We start from the raw sequence: 19,872 nt of genomic DNA on the forward strand, positions 1-19,872 counted from the left end.
GATTTGACAATTCCATATAATAGAATTATTTAGTGGATTCTCAATATGTTCAAATGCGAGATGTACATTGTACACTATTCCATGTACGTAAGAAATAATGCTTTCAAAAATATTCCAATGTTAAACAAATTTAGAATGGGATATGTCACCTTCAGTGAGAGATGAAATGTGCCCAAAATATCACAGCTGTTGACACTACAGTCCGTTTGAGTCAGAAACGGACCGATGAATTGCAAATTTTATCATTGTACAAAATTGCCACATAAAAATAAATAGTACACATGTTTATCATTTACTAATACCCAACAGCTTTCTTATATTTGAAAATTTTCCGGACTCCACCAAAAAAGTTCTTTAAGAAACTATCATTAAAATTTTGACACAGTTCACTATTTGTTACGAGGGAGGAGTGCAGAGAAAGGGACAGCCAGGTGTTAGCGAAGCACGTGCACAAGTGCCCACCAAGTTCTTGATTCATTAGCCTGTGCTGTGCCGTCTCCATCCTTTCTCGCACACCTGGCTGTCCCTTTCTCTGCACTCCTCCCTCGTAACAAATAGTGAACTGTGTCATAATTTTAATGATAGTTTCTTAAAGAACTTTTCAAATGTAAGAAAGCTGTTGGGTATAAGTAAACGATAAACATGTGTACTATTTATTTTTATGTGGCAATTTTGTACAATGATAAAATTTGCAATTCATTGGTCCGTTTCTGACTCAAACGGACTATAGAAATGGACATACACCGTTGTGTCTGTGTGAGGAATCGAACCCAGATCTTCGATGCTAAGATAATTTCACAGACTACAGTTTCACAGAACGACATTGCACTGTAATAGACCTACTAACTTCCAATGGTAACGACAAAGATATAATTGTAGTGTGGAATCCCGGTTCGACTTGATAATGTTTCTTGGTTTGTCCGCACTATTTGGTTTCATCAACGTGGTTAACGTCAGCATCACTTATGGACTTATTACCTCATAAATGCCAAGATATTCCTGAAATACCGTTAAAATCAAATGCTATACCCATGAGGGCGCGGTGGGCGAGCTGGCTAAGGCGCCAGGCTAGTGATCCAGCGAGGTTGTGTTGCCGGGATCGAGCCCTCCTGTGACCGGGTTATAAAAACCTTGGAGTCAACTTTGTGTACAGACTCTTTCCGTGTTGTCACAACCCCTAGTGTACAGTACACAAGAACCCACGAATTCGTTGGTATATGACCAGATGGTGGCCACATGAATACGTGCAAACACCTAGTTGCGGGTACAGCAACGTGCAGTTATCTTGGACAAAGTACTGTGACAATGTGTCCCAGTCCACCCAGCTGTGAATGGGTACCTCGTTAGGATGAGAAAGCCACAATAACTCGGTGCGCCTACTGGCAGCAAGAGTTGTATACTCCCCAGGGAGTTAAGATTGATAATACGATGTGCCGTTGAGATTGACATCCAATGATCGAGGGAAAAATACCAGCGCCTTAAGGATGCACCAGTTGAGCGGATATGTGCGCTATATAAATATCATATGAAAGATCCGGGGTGGAAGTAATCTTCAACATATCATACAACATGTATATTATTTTCTTCACGAGGCGCTGTCTCACAAACCATGGTCTTCTAACCTAGTTTTGACTTCGACCCCACTGTTCGTCATACTTTCTGGGGGCTACTTCTGGGTACATTCGCTCGGTCGTCCGGCCTGGTCTTCAACCAGTCGACTATACAGAGGGTCTGTTCAACGCCAACACTCGCTGCTGCCAAGAAGTGAGTCATGTAAAACTATGACCTAACAAGAATTGCCCTCCCTGTAGATAGAAGTTGAAACATACAGGAGGGAAATTCGTGCTGTGGCATTTTTTTGTAGATTCTATCATACATATTCCTTAAATAATACCTCATTTGTCACTCAGTGTCAAAATCATGCAGTAAGCACGTAAAAATTCACCATCGGCACCAAAAAGCAAAACTAGGTTGTTGCAGCAAAACATGATAGCCTTTGTTGCTTGGGTGTCATCGTGTACCAATTGCACGGATCAATGTTCTTGACGTCAATCAATCAGGCAATTCAGTGATCAACTTTATGAGCATCGATCAGCGCAGTTGGGTTACGATATGCCTGACCATCTGTTCCCGTTAGTTGCATGGGTTCATGAAGCAATTCTAACCATGGTCTTCACGGGTACTATCCATATGAAGTTGTGTTCCTGTTTCTGTCTTTCAGAGTAATGCTAATAGTGAGTCCTGCGTTCTGGATAACACTCACCGTGGCTTTGATAGAGGGCGTCGTAGCCTATGCTTACTATGTGAACGTCGGATGTGATCCTTTGGAATCAGGCCAAATACAGAACCCGAATCAGGTCAGTTTTCTTCAATCACTAAGGACGTTCATTATTACAAGAATTCTGGCAACATTTTGTGCTGGTTTTGTTAGAATTAGTCAATTAAAAAACCCATTTCTGTTGAAAAACGAAATTATTTAGTTCAATGTTTCTTAACGTTACCTTTGTAAATAAGGTCTGATGAAGACCAGATACTATTGTCCATCCAACACAATATATTATTTATAGCTAACGATGAAAATATTTCTAGTATCAATGAAGAAAACGCTAGCACTATTTATTAAAAAAATCAAAAGAACATTTTTTCTGTTTGAACAATTCTTGGCACGAAATAATAACACGCTGAAAGGCCGTCACACTTTTCCGTACCTTAATTCCTTATGAGTTGCGCATTGACATTTCTATCATACCCAGTCGTACGCATCTCATATGTATGTATGCTGTCACATGACAGCTCCATAGTACGTTTGCATAATGTTTATATTTCCTTCAGATCATACCATTTATGGTAATGGATATTTTCCGGGGTTTGCCTGGCATGCCTGGACTCTTTCTGGCCGCTTTATTCAGTGCATCTCTCAGGTAACTTCTTGGAGAGGCATTTTTCCTTCATCTCACAGGTAGGCAATGTCTGTACACTCTCTTGCCCCAGTACGTCTATAATGCATGCAATACCTGGACTCTTTCTATCCGCTTTATCCAGTGCATCTCTCAGGTAACTTTTTGGAGAGGCATTTTTCCTTCATCTCACAGGTAGGCAATGTCTGTACACTCTCTTGCCCCAGTACGTCTATAATGTATGCTATGTCTGGGCCATCTCCGTCAGCTCTATTCCGTGTCTCTGTGGAAGATAATGCAGGGACTCTCTCTGTCCACTGTGCGTCTGTAAGGAAGGTGATGTACTAGACTATATCAGGTCCCACTGTGTCTGTAAGGCGGGCGATGTACTAGACTATATCAGGCTTTATTCCGTGTCTCTGTGAAAGATAATGCAGGGACTCTGTGCGTCTGTAAGGTAGGTGATGTACTAGACTATATCAGGTCCCACTGTGTCTGTAAGGCGGGGGATGTACTAGACTATATCAGGTCTCAGTGTGTATGTAAGGTAGGTGATGTGCGAGACTTTATCACTGAATACAGTGATACTTTCCCTGATATGGACTTTTTTTGCCACCCGATATGGGCAGGATCGGCAAGGTCATATCTGGACTCGGGCAAGATATCGATATCTTCACCGTCCATTTTGTACACGACGTCACGGAACGTTAATGAATCGAATGGCGTTACATCAAGAATAACGTAATAGAGATGACGTCATGTTAGATCATCCTTTCATCATGGCCGGGGAAAGGACGCTAGCGTCTTTATCACGATCGCTTCAACTGGAAGATTTAGTGGAGAGGGAGGAGTAAGGATGAGTGAGTGAGTCAGCGAGTTAAAATTTATCGTCACATCGGCAATATTTCAGCCATATCGTGACGAGAACAATTAATTTTATACATAGTAATTAATGGTAATTGTAAAACCTGTCAACGAAGGACAGTAAAATAACTAGATGATCACAGATTCGAATTTAAAACTAGTAATTAAATCTAAAACAGTTTAACTAGAGATGACAATACAAGGTAAAAACAGGCTATATATTGCCAACAACTGAAGGTAGATCACCATACTAGGGACCATGGGGACTTACAGTACATTTGCTTCCTGCATGGACCCTAGCTGGATTTACACCATCCCTTCAGCTATTAGCAATTTTAGATAATCTAGCCACAAATTAAACGAACATATATTCTACGATTAAAATGGTAGTAGGTTTAAATTTACTTTGAATGTTTTGGGACTTACGTACCCTCTCAGGAGGACAATAATTTTACAGTACTTTAACCCCCTTTGAGGGTACAGCCACTCAATCTAAGTTACTAATCTAAACTACATATCATTAAAATACATCTATCTACAGAACATATTAATCAAAATCCATTAATTAAATCAATTTCTTTTATAAAACCAAGAATTAAATGAAAATGAACAGTATTAAAAAGACCCTTAACAGTTTTAACATTGAAATATTTATCCCTTATGATGGAGAATTCAACACAGTCAAGCAGGAGATGCTTGACTGTGACTCTCTCATCACAAGGGATACAAAACGGAGGATCTTCACCTTTTAACAGATATTTGTGAGTATAACGCGTATGGCCAATGCGACATCGTCGCATAATGACCTCTTCAAATCTGGACTGACAACCCAAGTAGGTGTAACCAATATAAGGTTATATTTCATGTAATTTATTGATACCTACCTGGGTGTCCCACTTCTTCTGCATCAGACCACGGATGTAGGTTCTAATGTTAGCTTTGTAATCAAAGAATGGGATAAGAAGTGGTGTCACAGATTTATTGAGTGCTGCCTTGGCAGCAAGATCAGCCATTGTATTCCCAGAAATGCCAACATGGCTGGGTAACCAACAAAGGACGATGTCGTATTGGCCAGTAGCAAGATCATTATATAGTTCAATAATCTCAATTAAAAGTGGATGTTTACAAGAAAGAATTTTAATAGCCTGAAGGCAAGAAAGAGAGTCGGAAAAGATTATATATTGTTTATATTTAGGATGTCTATTAATATATTTAAGAGCTGTTAGTATTGCATTAGCTTCTGCTGTGAATATTGAGCTGTCATCAGGTAATCTGGAGGATATTGTTCTGGATCCAATGACAGTGGCACAAGCAACTGCGCCACCATCCTTGGACCCATCTGTAAATAAGGATTTGTATGTATTATATTTACTTTTTAATTGATTATATTCTTGTTTATATTGTAATTCATTAGTTTCCGATTTCTTATACTGTGTCAGTGTTAGGTCAACCTGTGGCCTTACTAATTGCCAAGGAGGAGAAGAAAGAAGAGGGGAAGGAGCTATATTTTCCAGCTCAATGCCGGCAGCAGAAATAAATGGTTTAATTCTTAAACCAAGAGGCGGAGCAAGAGAAGATTTCTTATTGTATAAATCCTCATATAGGGGATTGAAGACACAGTTATATATGCAGGGTTAGATTGATTAGAGTATAGTTTTGTAATATATTGTAAAGATAATTTTATACGGCGTTGTGTAAGAGATGGCGCATCTGCCTCGACGTAAAGGCTGTCAACAGGAGAAGTTCTAAAAGATCCAAGACAAAGTCTTAGACCTTGGTGGTGTACAGAATATAATAGTTTTAGGTTGCTTTTGCAGGCTCCACCATATACGATGGAGCCATAATCAAGTTTTGATCGGATGAGTGATCTGTACAGTTGGAGGAGAGTCTTCTGATCCCCTCCCCATTTGCAATTTGAAACTACTTTTAATAAATCCAGTGCATTGAGGCATTTAGTTTTATGTTTTACTGTTTTATGTGCGGTAGAAAGGTCAAGTGTTGATCAAAAACAATACCAAGAAACTTAGCCTCTTTTACAACTTTGATAGGAGCTCCATCCAATACTAAATCTGGGTCCTTATGTGGCTTATATTTTCTGCAAAAATGAATGCAGTTGGTCTTGGCTTTTGAAAATTTAAAACCATTTTCAAAACACCATTTATGAATCTTATTTAGACATAACTGCAACTGCCTTTCAATAGTATTCATGTTCTTACCGCGACAAGAAATATTAAAATCATCCACAAAAAGTGATCCATCAATCGAATCATTTAAAACCTTTGATAAACTGTTGATTTTAACGCTAAACAAGGTAACAGACAAGATACTTCCTTGTGGGACACCCTGATCCTGATTGTAACGGTCAGACAGGGTAGAACCCACTCGGACTTGAAATTGTCTGTCTTCTAAAAACTGAGATATCAATTGGGGTAAACGGCCCTTCAACCCAAAGTCATGGAGATCTTTTAGAATTCCATACTTCCATGTCGTATCATATGCCCTTTCAAGGTCGAAAACGATTGATACAGCATGTTGTTTATTTAACATGGAATTGTTAATAAAAGATTCTAAACGTACCAAATGGTCGATGGTACTTCGATTTTTGCGGAAACCACATTGAATGTTAGTGAGGTTGGTGGTTTCCAGGTACCAAACTAAACGATTATTAACCATAGTCTTACAAACGCAGCTAGTAAGTGATATTGGTCGGTAGTTAGAAGGATCAGTATGATCCCAACCACGTTTAGGGATAGGAATGACAATAGCATTTCGCCATGATGATGGGAAATGACCAGAAGTCCATATATTGTCAAAGATAGTCAATAATGTTTCTAAAGACGATACAGGTTAATGTTTAAGAAGCTGATAATGAATATTATCGGGCCCTGAAGCAGTGTCATGAGCTTGCCCAAGGGCAGTATGGAGCTCATGAATGGAAAAAAAAATCATTATGATCCTCCCTGTTGTCTGATATAAAAATTAAATTTCTTTTTTTCTTGTTGGTCTTTAAATTTCTTAAAGGCTGGTAAATAATTAGACGAGGAGGAATGTTTAGCAAACATTTAACCAATTTTATGGGCAATATCAGATGTTTCAGTTAGAAGAGTGTCACCCTCCTTAAGATGGTGGACACCACATGTGGATCCTTTGCCTTTAATTTTGTCTGCACCATATTCCCAACCTTAGAAATTGGTGTTCGTGAGTTGATCTTAGAAACATAGTTTTGCCATGACTGTCGTCTATTTTGCTTTTATGTGCGACGAGCCTTGGCATTCGAAATTTTAAACTGGTTCAAATTATGGACAGTTGGATGTCGACGGAAATATTTTTCTGCCTTCTTTCTCGCCTTTCTAGCTTTCTAGCTAACCTTTTACGAATGTGTGGGATTGTAGAGGATTTTGGAATACATTTATCAGCAATGGTATTTAGTTCATCAGAAAATGTTTGAATAGGATCAGTAACATTAAGGAATAAGTTAGGTTGCAATCTTTCAGTGTATAATGTATGAAATAAAGACCAATCGGCTTTTGTAAAGTTCCACCTTGATGATGGTGGAGCATCACCAGGATGTACAGTTGATAGAACCATGGGAAAATGGTCACTTCCACAAATCGTGAACCGACCATTCAAATTCATTTAATAAGTTTGAGTCTGTCAGTGAAAGATCTATTGAAGAATAACTTCCAGTTCCAGGATGTAGATAAGTATGTGAATTATCATTTAATATACATAAATCATTATTCGAAATGAAATCCTCAAGTATTTTTCCTTTTGTATTTATTATTGTACCACCCCAAAGTGGATTGTGGCCATTCAAGCCACCTGTGAAAATACAAGGTTTAGGGAGTTGATCATATAACTCTTGAAGATCTGATTGCTGAAGACAGGATGAGGGTGTAAAGAGAACATAAAGTGCAGAGTAAGCCTAACTACAACTGCTTGAAGAGGGGTATTAAGTGGGACAGGACTATGGATCATACCCTGCCTCACAATAATTGAAGATCCTCCCGTAGCCTTATGCCCTGGAGGGGAGAAACAATGGAATGATGTATACCGTCGTAAGTCAAGGTATCAGTTGATTTGAGATGTGTCTCTTGCAAGCATAAAGCTGATGGTTTCAAATCTTGAACTAAAAGCTGTAAATCATTCAAATTATTCTTCATTCCTCTACAGTTCCACTGGATTATATTTTGAGAATTCATTTAGGGGGTGCTATGGGAGAAAGCTCCCGACCTTTCTTTTTGGGAGAATGGCTCTTGGAGCCGATGCTCAGTTGGGATGACACATCCATGTCATCTAAGAGATCGAACCTGTTTAAAATGGACACAGGGTCTCTTTGTCCTTTTGGAACTCGTTCACTTCTATTTTGCTTATTTGAATAGTCAACGTTAGCATTTTTCTTTTTAACAATTGGTGCAGCTGTTTGGGTTTCTGATGATTTTGATACTTTTTGTGAGGACGATTTAGAAGTTGTGCCAGAGTGAGTAAGATCATGAACACACATAGGGGTCTGTGTATTCACCCAGGTCAAGTCGGTTTGACAATCAATGGAGTGAGTGGAGGGTTTCATCACTTCAGCGTAGGTGGACTTACCCCGCAGTGGAGTGTTGCCAGATGGTGTAGCTGAAGCAGCCAACTTCCTTGCTTCTGAAAAACTAACATTCTTTTCTGTTTTGATGCGTTGGGCGGCCATTTCAAATTTCCAAACAGTACACTCTTTAGAGGAGGATATGTGTGAACCAGAACAGTTCACACATTTTGGCTCTGATGTACATGTACCACTATCGTGATCTTTGTCACCGCAACGAAAACAAGCAGCATGATTTTTACATGAGTTTTGTCCGTGGCCGAATTTCTGGCAGTTAAAGCACCTGAGAGGATTAGGAATATACAGGTCAATTTTCATAGAGAAGCATCCGACTTTAAGAGATTGTGGCAACTTTGGAACATCAAATGTAAGCAGATAAGTATTGGAAGGCGAATAGACACCGTCTTTCTTGAATGTGAAACGCTTCGCCTCAACTACACCCTGCATTCTTAATTGACTTACTATGTCATCCGTGGAGAGATCAGCTAGACTCCTATCTCTGTCTCGGATAATGCCTTTGCTGAAGTTGAGAGACTTGTGTGGATAACATTTTACAGGAATGTTTGCAAAGGATTTTCTTTCCATGTAGATTTGCTGCTTGTTCTCTCTTGACACATTCTATTAGAATTGAGCCAGATCTAATTGTGGTTACATTTTTAACAGTTCCAGCAATACCTTGAATTGCTTTTTTCTTATAGAAACAGGAAGTTAACTTTTTCTCACTAGACTGCATAGCATAGTCTGGTAATTGTATTTCCTCCTCATCAGTGTCATCTGCATGTTAACGTTTTTGTTTTTTGGAGGTTTTGTGAAGCCATGATTGTACAGTTTGTGGTTCACTCTCCTGGCTCCCCACCCACGATGGAGTGTCAACAAGGACGATGCCATATGCCTGTGGACCTCGAACAGGCGGCATCAAGGATACCAAGAGAGTATACTCAAGCAGTAACATTGAATATAATGTACTACCAGATTGGCCCATGAGCCATCGCCTTCTGGGCAAATAAAGACTCTAGGCAAATTTATAATAAGCATATTTCCAAAACAAGAACACTTTGATAAACAAACTAGGCCAAGACCTAAAGTAAACAGTCAATTTAGAAATAGAATTTGTGCAAATACAAAATCATGCACAGGGCTTTGCATGACCAGCCGATTGATTGAACCGGGCCCATTCAACCACCCGTCTAGGTGAAGTAAGGGGCGAAGTGGTGTGTTGGGCAAAGGAACGCTATTCCTGGAACCAGTGCCCTCAACCACTAGACTCCCGCCCTCCACCGACACAGGGGCGCAATCCACGGCAAACAGGTTGGTGGACCAAATATACCCCCGAGTGCACACGGGGGGTTGAAGAGCTCTTAGCGTTACCCAGCACCCACCACGAGGAGGTTCCTCTTCACGGGTGCCGTCTCGTGATGATTTCGGGCAAGATATGAAAAACGAAGTAAGTCTACATATCAGGTCCCAGTGCGTCTTTAAGGCAGGTGATGTACTAGCCTGTATCAGGTCTCAGTGCGTATGCAAGGTAGGTGATGTACTAGACTATATCAGGTCCCAGTGCGTCTTTAAGGCGGGTGATGTACTAGACTATACCAGGTCCCAGTGTGTCTTTATTCTGCGCAACAAATTCTATTTTGAAAATATATGGAACTTAAATATTTTTTAAAATTACAGAGCTATCATCACGAAAGCCGTAGTTTTCTTTTCGTTTCGATGTCATTTTGTCTGATGTGGCTGAAGTATTGCTAAAATACTTACTCTGAAAATCATGTAATCTACATTTTACGAAGAGAATTATTATATGCTGGATCGATGCCACTTCGATATGTATAAGTAACAGTACTTTTCAGGATCAGTCACGCACCTTTTATGTTTCTACAGCACAATTTCATCTGGACTCTCCAGTCTGTCCGCGATGACCTGGGAGGACGTTCTCAAACCACGCCTACCAAATGTTTCCGACTTCACAGCAACGGTGATAGCTAAAGTGTCAGGTGAATGTTACATCAGGTTTACTGCCATCGTTGTATAGCTTTTTCATAACTTAATCCGTTTCACTTTCATGAGATATGTGAGGTATACTTTACACGGGTGACAATATCTTTAGGATTCCTATTATTTCCTTCAGGGTCGACCTGATGATAAAGTCAGGAAGGGACGGGAAGGGTTTATAGAAATGTGTAACCTGTTTCCAAAGAGCTGGAGGAAGAATACTAGTCTTTGATGCGATGTTTGTTAGACAGGCTTAAAATAAAATCTCCGATTGCCTTTACTGTAATTGCTGTAATATTATTGTTTGTGCACGCATCTGTAAAATGTTCAATGAATTGCTTTTACGTGGTCCCGGGGGCTTAATATCGAAATATACCGATCTGACCTGACTGTCCTGTTGTAGGTATAGCAAGGTATACTCCACCCAAAAAAGTTAAGGACCACCAATTTTTCAATATTAAAGTATTTAATAGTTCATATTATGATCCATATAATGCTTAAATATTGAATATTGGGGTGGTCCTTAACTTTATTTGTTGAGTATATTTGTGTCCTTCAGTGACTCTTGTTATATAAAGGTATATATTGTATGTCACTGCCCCGTACTATTTCCAGTTGTTGCGTTCGGGTTTCTTTCTTGTGGAGTGGCCATCCTGATTTCCTTCATTGGAGGAACGCTCACGCAGGTACTGTATAAAGTTTCCATGCTTAAATATGTGATCGATGTTTTGGTAACCCCTCCAGCGGCTGTTTCGGCGCTTATGAACTGGTCTGTAAGAAGATGGGAACTTGTATCCGCATTATTTCATACGTGCTAAAACCTATTATTCCAAGGCTTTATTGATATTATCTTTAATTTTATTTGATAAGCTGTTCAAGGTAGTGTTTACCTGTTGCCGTAAATCATAAAAAAAATAGTGTTGATGAATTATTGTAATGTGGACGAGGGAGGATACAGACGAAAGTGCACTTTGTTCCAGATAAAGAGAAAATAAAAAGTCACGGTCAAAGGTTTCAAAAATATTCTAAAAATATATTAAAACATTTTTCGAAAAATATATAATAATTATGAGCCCTGTAGACACTGTTTAGCCTTACAATTACATTTAGTGTTATTATTTAAAAGTATCATTTGAATTTTAAAATTATTTAAATTCTGTGAATATTACTGCATTTAGAACTACCTTGTTACAATTTCGATCGTGGGGCAGTAACTTTATGATCTCACAAGACAGAAAAATAGGTATACCCAAATGTGAAAGATTTTGCCCTTTTTTGTAAAGTGATTGTGTTGAAACAGAAGTTCATGTTTACCTTGTACGCCCCTTTTCTATTAATCTGAGATGTAATATTCTCCCACAGTATTATTGGGAATATCCTTCAGAAAATAAGTTCTTTTTTCTGCTTACTTCTAATAACAGTTTTACTCTAAATTGCCTAGACAAGTTTTTTTAGCCCTTAAGAAACGGAATAACTTCTTGACTGTGTGATTTACATAATACCATTCTCTCAGAATATTACTGATGTATACATGTGTGCTGTGGTCTCATCTCGATTATCCGTGTGGCGCACCGTATCACCAGTAAGAATTAATGTATTGTAACATGGGCATGTTAGTTTACTGAATAAACATCTCTCTCATGTAAATCGTGTCTCTGGTATCAGACAGTTTCTTCTCAAGGGAACCAACCAACGGTGGTACATGAGAAAAGTACAATATAAATTCGCATATGATAATATAATCAATCAAGATGACAGCAATATAAGGTAAATACATATATATAGTGAAATTTTGAATGAAATATGACAAAGTAAGTTAGCAATATTCTCATGCAGCTGCAACTAGTCTGAAGATGATGTTGATAATTTTAGACAGGTTTTTCACATTTTTTACTCTGGTGCTTGATAAACATTTTTTAAGTTGGACATATTAGGCCATTCGTAGAGATCTTTATGTATGTGTATAGACCGCGGCTGGAGAAGGGCTTCACACCTGAACAGGTAGTGGAACTCATCACCAACCGCCGGGGCATTACATAGATGGCACAAACGTTCCACAGCAACATTCCAGTTACATGATAAATGTTACATGATAAATGTAACGTAGTGTTCTCTACCTGATAATGACTATTTCGTGTGTTGATTTATATTTATCAATTAGTGCCAAATTAAAAAAATCAGGCTTTAAGAAAACATTGCGTTTTCTCAGGCACAACCCGCTTATCTATTTTAAGACCTGGTGACATCACTGGTCGTATACATTTCATCGGTAATTTTCGTTTTGTGGTCAACGGAATTCGTTCAGTTCAATTTGACGTTTTGTTTCAAAATGCATATGTTTATACGAATCATGGTTCTTGTTTTAGATAGCCACATCGGTGTTATCCGCGTTCAATGGCCCTCTGTGTGGTCTGTTTATCATCGCATCTCTGTGTCCATGGGCTAACGCTAAAGTAAGTAATCCTGAACTGACTAAAGTTTCAGGCGTGCATTCAATGACACTGAAAAGTAAAACTGGAAAGCAAAACATGAAATGCATTACTTCTACAGAACCTCACATAGTAACATCAACATTTCATCCAAAACGATAATAGCTATGGCACTACCAGTCATAGGTGTCGTCTTCATTGTTGTATTCATCATGAAGTGTTACCTCTCTTGAGTGTAAAAGCAACCTCTGAATGGTGAGTTCGGATCCCGAATCGGCTTAGGTTTGTATAGAGGTTAGTCAGCACCGCTCCCGTTCTTAATTTGGTTTGTTATTTTATGCCCCACTCAGCTATATGACGTCGGTCTGTCAATAAATGAGTCTAGACCAGACAATGCAGTGACTGACATATATATATGCCACATTTCTATAGGGCCCTATTTGAACTACTTCAAGATCACTCTAAGGCGCTTCACAAGTTGTTTTTCCCTTAATCATTGGATGTCAATCTCAAACGGCACATTCTATTTTCAATCTCAACTCCTTTGGGAGCACACTCTTGCAGCCTTAAGACTGCCCGAGTTAATGTGGCTTTCCTCACGAGGTACCCATTCACAGCTGGGTGGATTGGGACACATAGTCACAGTACTTTGTCCAAGTTTACTGCACGTTGCTGTACCCGCAGATTTGTGTGGCCATCATCTGGTCATTTACCAACGAATTCGTGGTTGTGCACGGTCCACTAGGGTTTGTGACAAAACTTAAAGAGTCTGCGCAGAAAGTTGACTCTAAGGCTTTTACACCCGGTCACACCTCAGGCTCGCTGTATCACTAGCTTGGCGAGGTAGACAGCTCGCACACGACGCGAACCCTGTTGAACACGTTCACGTTTCATGTTAAGTTATATTATTTAAAATACATTTGGGCTACACAGGGAGCTATAGCTGGAGCCGTTGTAAGTGCTGCGCTGATGATGTGGCTGTGTGCTGGAGCCACTTTCTCTGGAGCCACAAGACCGACCCCCTGGCTGCCTCCAGCTCCAACAGACCAATGTTCTGTGGATAACATGACGTCACTGATCATGAATACAACGGGACTAATGACGTCAACAACAGAACTGCATGACGTAACAACAGTTGGAGCTGTAGCCGAACCGGTGTAAGGGCTTTATAAAATATATTTCTTATCATATTGGACATTTCAATAGCCAAATGGGATGAAGAAAGCGCTTCAATCCGTATATTATGAGAGCGAGAGAGAGTGAGAGTGAGAGAGTGAGTGAGTGAGTGAGCGAGGGAGGGAGGGAGGGATAACCCTGTGTTAACTGTGCACTATTCCTTGTATAACATGTTACACGGCTAGTATTTAGAGGATCTTCTGCAAATGTTTTTCGTTCATGTTAACAAAGATAATCTTTACTGTTTCAACGAATTCGAATATCCTATTCTGTTCACTTCATAATAGCAAAGGACCCGTGAAGGTCCGGGTTAGAATGTTGGTCTTCAGCAACCCATGCTTGTCAAAAGAGGCGACTAACGGGATCGGGCGGTCAGGCTCGCTGACTTGCTTGACACATGTCATCGGTTCCCAATTGCGTAGATCGATGCTCATGCTGTTGATCACTGGATTGTGTGATCCAGACTCGATTATTTACAGACCGCCGCCATATAGCTGGAATATTGCTGAGTGCGGCGTAAAACTAAACACACTCACTCACTCATAGCAAATGTGTTTCATCTTGTTTATTCCAGGACGGGCATCAGTGTCATATACACTCTGTCGTACCTGTGGTTGGCCGCTGTTGGCATAGCTGTCGTTGTGATCGTGGCTTTCTTCGTCAGCTGGGCAACAGGTACAGAGTACATTGCCGATCATTTGATCATCGGGTTTAGGGGATGTCAGGGATTTTGTTGGTGGCACACAATCTCTTTCACTGAAATATGGAACCGAACAGTTATTCAACATATGTTATATTTAGGTTTACACTTCCTCAGCAAAGTACAGGTTCTAGAAGTATTTTGAAATCGTTCCCCCTCCATTACCCCTGCCAGCTTCGGTTCAACAGAGTGAAGGAACAGGGGAGTTATACCTGTTATACCTGTATATACCTATTAATATACATGTGGAGTCACGTGTCCGCAAAAATAACTACTTGCGGAGTTACCTCCCTTGCTTTTATTCACCCACTGCGTAAGAAGTGTTATTTAAAATGTGTTAATTTTGGGATTACACTTTCTCAGCAAAGTACAGGTTCCAAAACTATTTTTGGATTGAGTCCAATCCGGGATTCGAACCCAAGCTCTTAGAGTAGGTCACCCAGTCACCAGCACACAAAGTTAGCAATCTAACCCACTGAGTCATCGCAGCTTCCACAAAAAATGTCTGACAACTAGCAGTCTAGATTACGTTCTCTGTGTACCAGTCTGACTAGCTATTTTTGATAAAACTGTTTTCTGAAAAATTCACAAAGAATATTACATGAGCTGTGCCCCAGACACCAACACCATACTGGGGTGGATTTGATTTACATCCTAACAGATTATTCATCAATTAGCTATCGTTAGGTTGTTGTCAACCACGCCTCCTATAATAAGGACAAAATTTGTTAATACCATGAAGGAGTGGACTGTTTCCGCTTCCGGTGATGCTGAATATTCCTGAGTGTCAATATGTTAAAAACATCTACCGCTTTGATAAAAGTCGGGAAGTTTTCAATGGCAGATTCTGTATCGATTCGGACTTTCTGACTGGTCAGGATTAAGGCAGGTGGCGATATATTAATTATACTGATCCTGATTTGAATGCTGATATTAGAACCAATCGTTAGCTGTGTGTCCTGAATGTGAGCCTCTAATGTTTCTATTCAAAAGAGACGACACATATAACGTTTAATGTTTCACCAACACACATGCACAAAATTGGATTTCTTGTCAACTATTTGTTATTACAGTAGCATCTGTCAAATCCGGACTCTTTGTCGGCACATATAATGTATTATGTTTCATCAACACAACACAGAGCGATATGCGCGTTGCTGCGCCACAGGAAATACGGAATTTACAAGGGTCTTACAGTCCCGTACACCCTTTCAAAACACCGTGTGACAATCTTATTACTCTTAAGATCTTTTTATTTAGCTTATCTTTAAACAACAACATTCAATCATCGGCAGAATGAGACGCAAAACATTTCGCCATGAATTTTCCTGAACGGTCATAAAGGGAGATAACTCGGGATGGCTTAGTTTATGATAAAAATTTCGAATTTGAGGTTTTGTTAAACGACAAGTGAAATACAAAAACATTTAATTTTTTGTATATATATATTGACACAAGCAAATAAGAAATTATAGCAACAATTTTATTACTCTGTTTATACTCATTCATGTATACGCCAACTCTAAGATTTCGAAGCGATGAGCCGTTGGACAGCCACATTCCATCTAAGGCCAAGGTCATTCGTACAACCCGTGTAGTGTGTCACATTTATTTGACAGGTTTCAACAGAGATGGGAACCTGGATCCTCGCCATGTCATATATCTGTCTGACGTCATTAGAAATATATTTACCCGCGGGAAAAAGACCAACACGGATGAGGTATGTGCCCACAAATTCACAATGTGTTTAGTTGTTGTTTCAAGTCGCACTTCAGCTTTGTGGCGGTAATGTAAATAATCGAGTCTGGATCAGACAATCTGGTGATTGACATCATCGATTTACACAACTTGAATACGATGGCGAGAGTAAACCCGCCCGATCCTGTTAGTCACCTCTTGTAAGCATGGATTGCTGAAGACCTATTCTAACCCAGATCTTAAGGGGTCCAAAAGTACCATGTGTTCATCGATGTACAGGTATATGTGTTTGCATGGTACGTAGATCGATGCTCATGCCTATCATCACTGGATTTTCTGGTCCAGGCTTGATTATTTATAAACCGCCGCCATATAGCCGGAACATTGCTGAGTGACGCTACAACAAACAAACCATACAAACGATCGTAATTCGTACAATGCATAGTATTGGTATATATACTCATGCCAATAATGGTTGTCACCCCTCTCCTCACCCCAACCCCACACACCCTCTCCAATAAAAAAAATTCAAGGGGATGACAACCATTATTGGCATGAGTATACATTTAGTTAAGCCCCCGTCACACTTTTGCGTATATATAATTCTTGTGAGTTACTTATAAAAATCAGCACGCAGCCGTACACGGCCGTACACAGCTGTATTGCGAAAAATGCGATTACTTTGACTTACGTGTGACGCATATCTAGCGTATAAATGACGAATTCAGAGATGAAGGGATGGGGTTTGGTGAGGTGCACGGATGCCCTGCCTTCTAGTTTTAAACAACCTATCCTTCATGACGTTAAGAGACGTTTTTGTTTAGTTTCTTTTTATTCGTGTCATTAGATGTAGGGGCTTTGGATTACACACAATTACATCTCACTATCACGCAAAACAAAGGATATACAACGAGGACAAAAGATCAGTATTACCTCTTGAAAAACCTTTGTGATTTAGCGTAATAGGACATAAGCCATTTATAAATTATAGACTTCAGCCCCGGTCACACCTTTGCGTCTATCAAGTAAGTTCTTTATACAAAAGGGGCGGCGGGGTAGCCTAATGGTTAAAGCGTTCGCTCGTCACGCCGAAGACCCGGGTTCGATTCCCGCATGGGTACAATGTGTGAAGCCCATTTCTGGTGTCCCCCGCCGTGATATTGCTGGAATATTGCTAAAAGCGGCGTAAAACCATACTCACTCACTCACTCTTTATACAAAAAAATCAATACGCAGCCGTACGCTCAAAATTGCGAAATATGTGACGATATTTGACGCACATCTTGCGCATAAATAACGGAATCTGTGCATCCATTGCGTATGACGTGCGTATGATTAGGGTAACAATATTTTTTCTTACTTCAAATAGCTGCATATGCAGTGCGCATGCAGAGTGTATTCCGCACGCACCCAACGTATGCCGACCACATGTCTGACGCACTTCCGACAAATGCCAAGCGTATTCCCGATTTATAAAAAGGCGGCTACTTCCCGCTATTTTCATTACGAGTTCAGATTCCATAGCGTGAACATCAACCTTTCGTCATCTTCAGGAGGTCTGTCCACCCTGGTGTTGAGAGGAGCACAATATCTGTACCAAATCTCGAGGGGTAACCTAGTGGTTAAAGCGTTCGCTCGTCACGCTGAGGAACCGGGTTCGATTCCCCACATGGGTACAATATGTGAAACCCATTTTGGTGTTCCCGCCGTGATATTGCTGGAAAATTGCTAAAAGCGACGTAAAAACTAAACTCACTTGAGTTTACCCTGGATGTTCGGCAAGTACGCCGTCTGTGCGTTTGTCATAAATAAGTACTATGCGCTGCCCGATCGCACTACAAACGGTACCCTTGAAGGTCCGGATTAGAATGTTGATCTTCAGTAACCCATGCTTATCGTAAGAGGCTACTAACGGAATCGGGTGGTCAGGCTCGCTGACTTGGTTGACACATATCATCGGTTCCCAATTGCGCAGATCGATGCTCATGCTGGTAAACACTGGCTTGTCTGGTCCAGACTCGATTATTTACAGACCGCCGCCATATAGCTGGAATATTGCTGAGTGCGGCGTAAAACTAAACTCACTCACTACAAACGGAACTAATTCGTGCAATACGCGGCATTCGCTGCGAGTTCGTTCAGTGTGCGTTGTAGCTGCGCTGCAAGTACAATGTACGCTATGCATACGCCCAATATACGCGGCTAATAGCTCGTGCCAGGAGATCAGCGTATTATGAATTATTATCGGCGTAGTATGAACGGCTTATATCCAACGAACGTATAGCATACTCGTACTCACGCGGGACCGATGCACTGCGTATTTATAACTTATGACCTGCGTAACAGCGTACGCAGCGTAGTTTTGGTCCAGCATCAGGCGTACTTGGCCGTACTGTGCACACGCCGCCGAACAAAACACTTACACAAATGGATTGGGATGCATATGAGGTGCGTATTGTGCGTACAACTGCGTATGAAAGAAATGTCAATACGCAACTCCTAAGTAATTAGGATACGCAGAAGTGTGACAGGGATTTAACGTCGTTTGGAGCATCCTCAATAAGTTACCCCATATATGTTCCAGAAGCTCGTAAAGCAGGGAAGTATTAACACTATCGTCATTGGACTCGAACCCGGACCAGCGGCCGAGACAGAGCTACCACTCCTCGCTACAACCATCAACAACGGACTTGATCCCGCTCACATCAATCAAGCCAAAAATTAGTCCACTGTATCTTGACAGTTTGATAGGCAGCGATCCTTAGGGATGATATATATTCATTGAACTGCTCTGTCTCCACTATTAACAGAATGTACAAACATAACAGTGAGTGAATGCATGAGTGTAGTTTTACGCCGCTTTTAGCAACATTCCAGCAATATCACGGCGGGGAACACCAGAAATGGGCTTCTCACATTGCACCCTTGTGGGAAATCGAAACCGGCGTGACGAGCGATCGCTTTAACCACTAGACTACCCCACCTCCTACATGTGTGGGATCAAAACATTTTTACGTGTTATTTTTTAGGTCTTTACCAAATGGTGAATTTGTCAATTATTCGTAGGTTAAATAAAATTGCTAAATTGCACGCTTTTTCAACTATCTCATCTCCGTAGTTGGATCGGTGGTATAGGGTGGTCAGGTTTGCTGACTTGGTTGCTGCATGCCATTTTACCGTATTTGTGTAGATCGATACAGCTGGAAAACCGCCGAGTACGGCAATAAACTCGCAAAAAAAGGCAAAGTTACGTCATCGGTGTCATGTCGTGTTTCATATCAGTGTTGACTATTGCGTTCCTTCGTTGGTGTTTTTCTTAAAATCTGTTACAATAAATTGGATACCGTATACGTAGACCAGTTGAATTCGAAACAGGCTGCAAAGAAATTTGTAATAGTTTGCTTGAAGTAGGTACAAAAGGTTTTGTGCGGACATGACAATTATCTTACCTGGCACTATTAGTTACAGATGCCATCGTATCCCAGTTGCATAGATCGACGCTCATGCTGTTGATCACTGGATTGTCTG

The 19,872-nt window shown here is 40.4% G+C and overlaps 1 protein-coding gene across 2 annotated transcripts in view; it reads left to right on the plus strand.

Annotated features, from left to right (window-relative positions):
* LOC124268535 (sodium-coupled monocarboxylate transporter 1-like) overlaps positions 1 to 19,599 on the plus strand; it is a 33,877-nt gene extending 14,278 nt beyond the window's left edge. The window contains exons 8-17 of one of the 2 annotated variants that reach the window (XM_046703524.1): positions 1,627 to 1,764; positions 2,222 to 2,357; positions 2,833 to 2,921; positions 10,231 to 10,343; positions 10,957 to 11,027; positions 12,708 to 12,794; positions 13,704 to 13,927; positions 14,521 to 14,621; positions 16,266 to 16,366; positions 18,929 to 19,599. In XM_046703524.1, the coding sequence (XP_046559480.1) occupies positions 1,627 to 1,764; positions 2,222 to 2,357; positions 2,833 to 2,921; positions 10,231 to 10,343; positions 10,957 to 11,027; positions 12,708 to 12,794; positions 13,704 to 13,927; positions 14,521 to 14,621; positions 16,266 to 16,366; positions 18,929 to 19,069 (1,201 nt within the window). In that variant the 3' untranslated portion in view covers positions 19,070 to 19,599. The remainder of the gene's footprint in view (positions 1 to 1,626; positions 1,765 to 2,221; positions 2,358 to 2,832; positions 2,922 to 10,230; positions 10,344 to 10,956; positions 11,028 to 12,707; positions 12,795 to 13,703; positions 13,928 to 14,520; positions 14,622 to 16,265; positions 16,367 to 18,928) is intronic. The other variant, XM_046703526.1, reaches the window with a different exon arrangement.
* The last annotated feature ends 273 nt before the right edge of the window (positions 19,600 to 19,872 follow it).

The sequence above is a fragment of the Haliotis rubra genome, unplaced genomic scaffold (assembly GCF_003918875.1).
Source record: "Haliotis rubra isolate DU_JTF1 unplaced genomic scaffold, ASM391887v1 Scf139, whole genome shotgun sequence".
In the NCBI taxonomy this organism is placed as follows: domain Eukaryota; kingdom Metazoa; phylum Mollusca; class Gastropoda; order Lepetellida; family Haliotidae; genus Haliotis; species Haliotis rubra.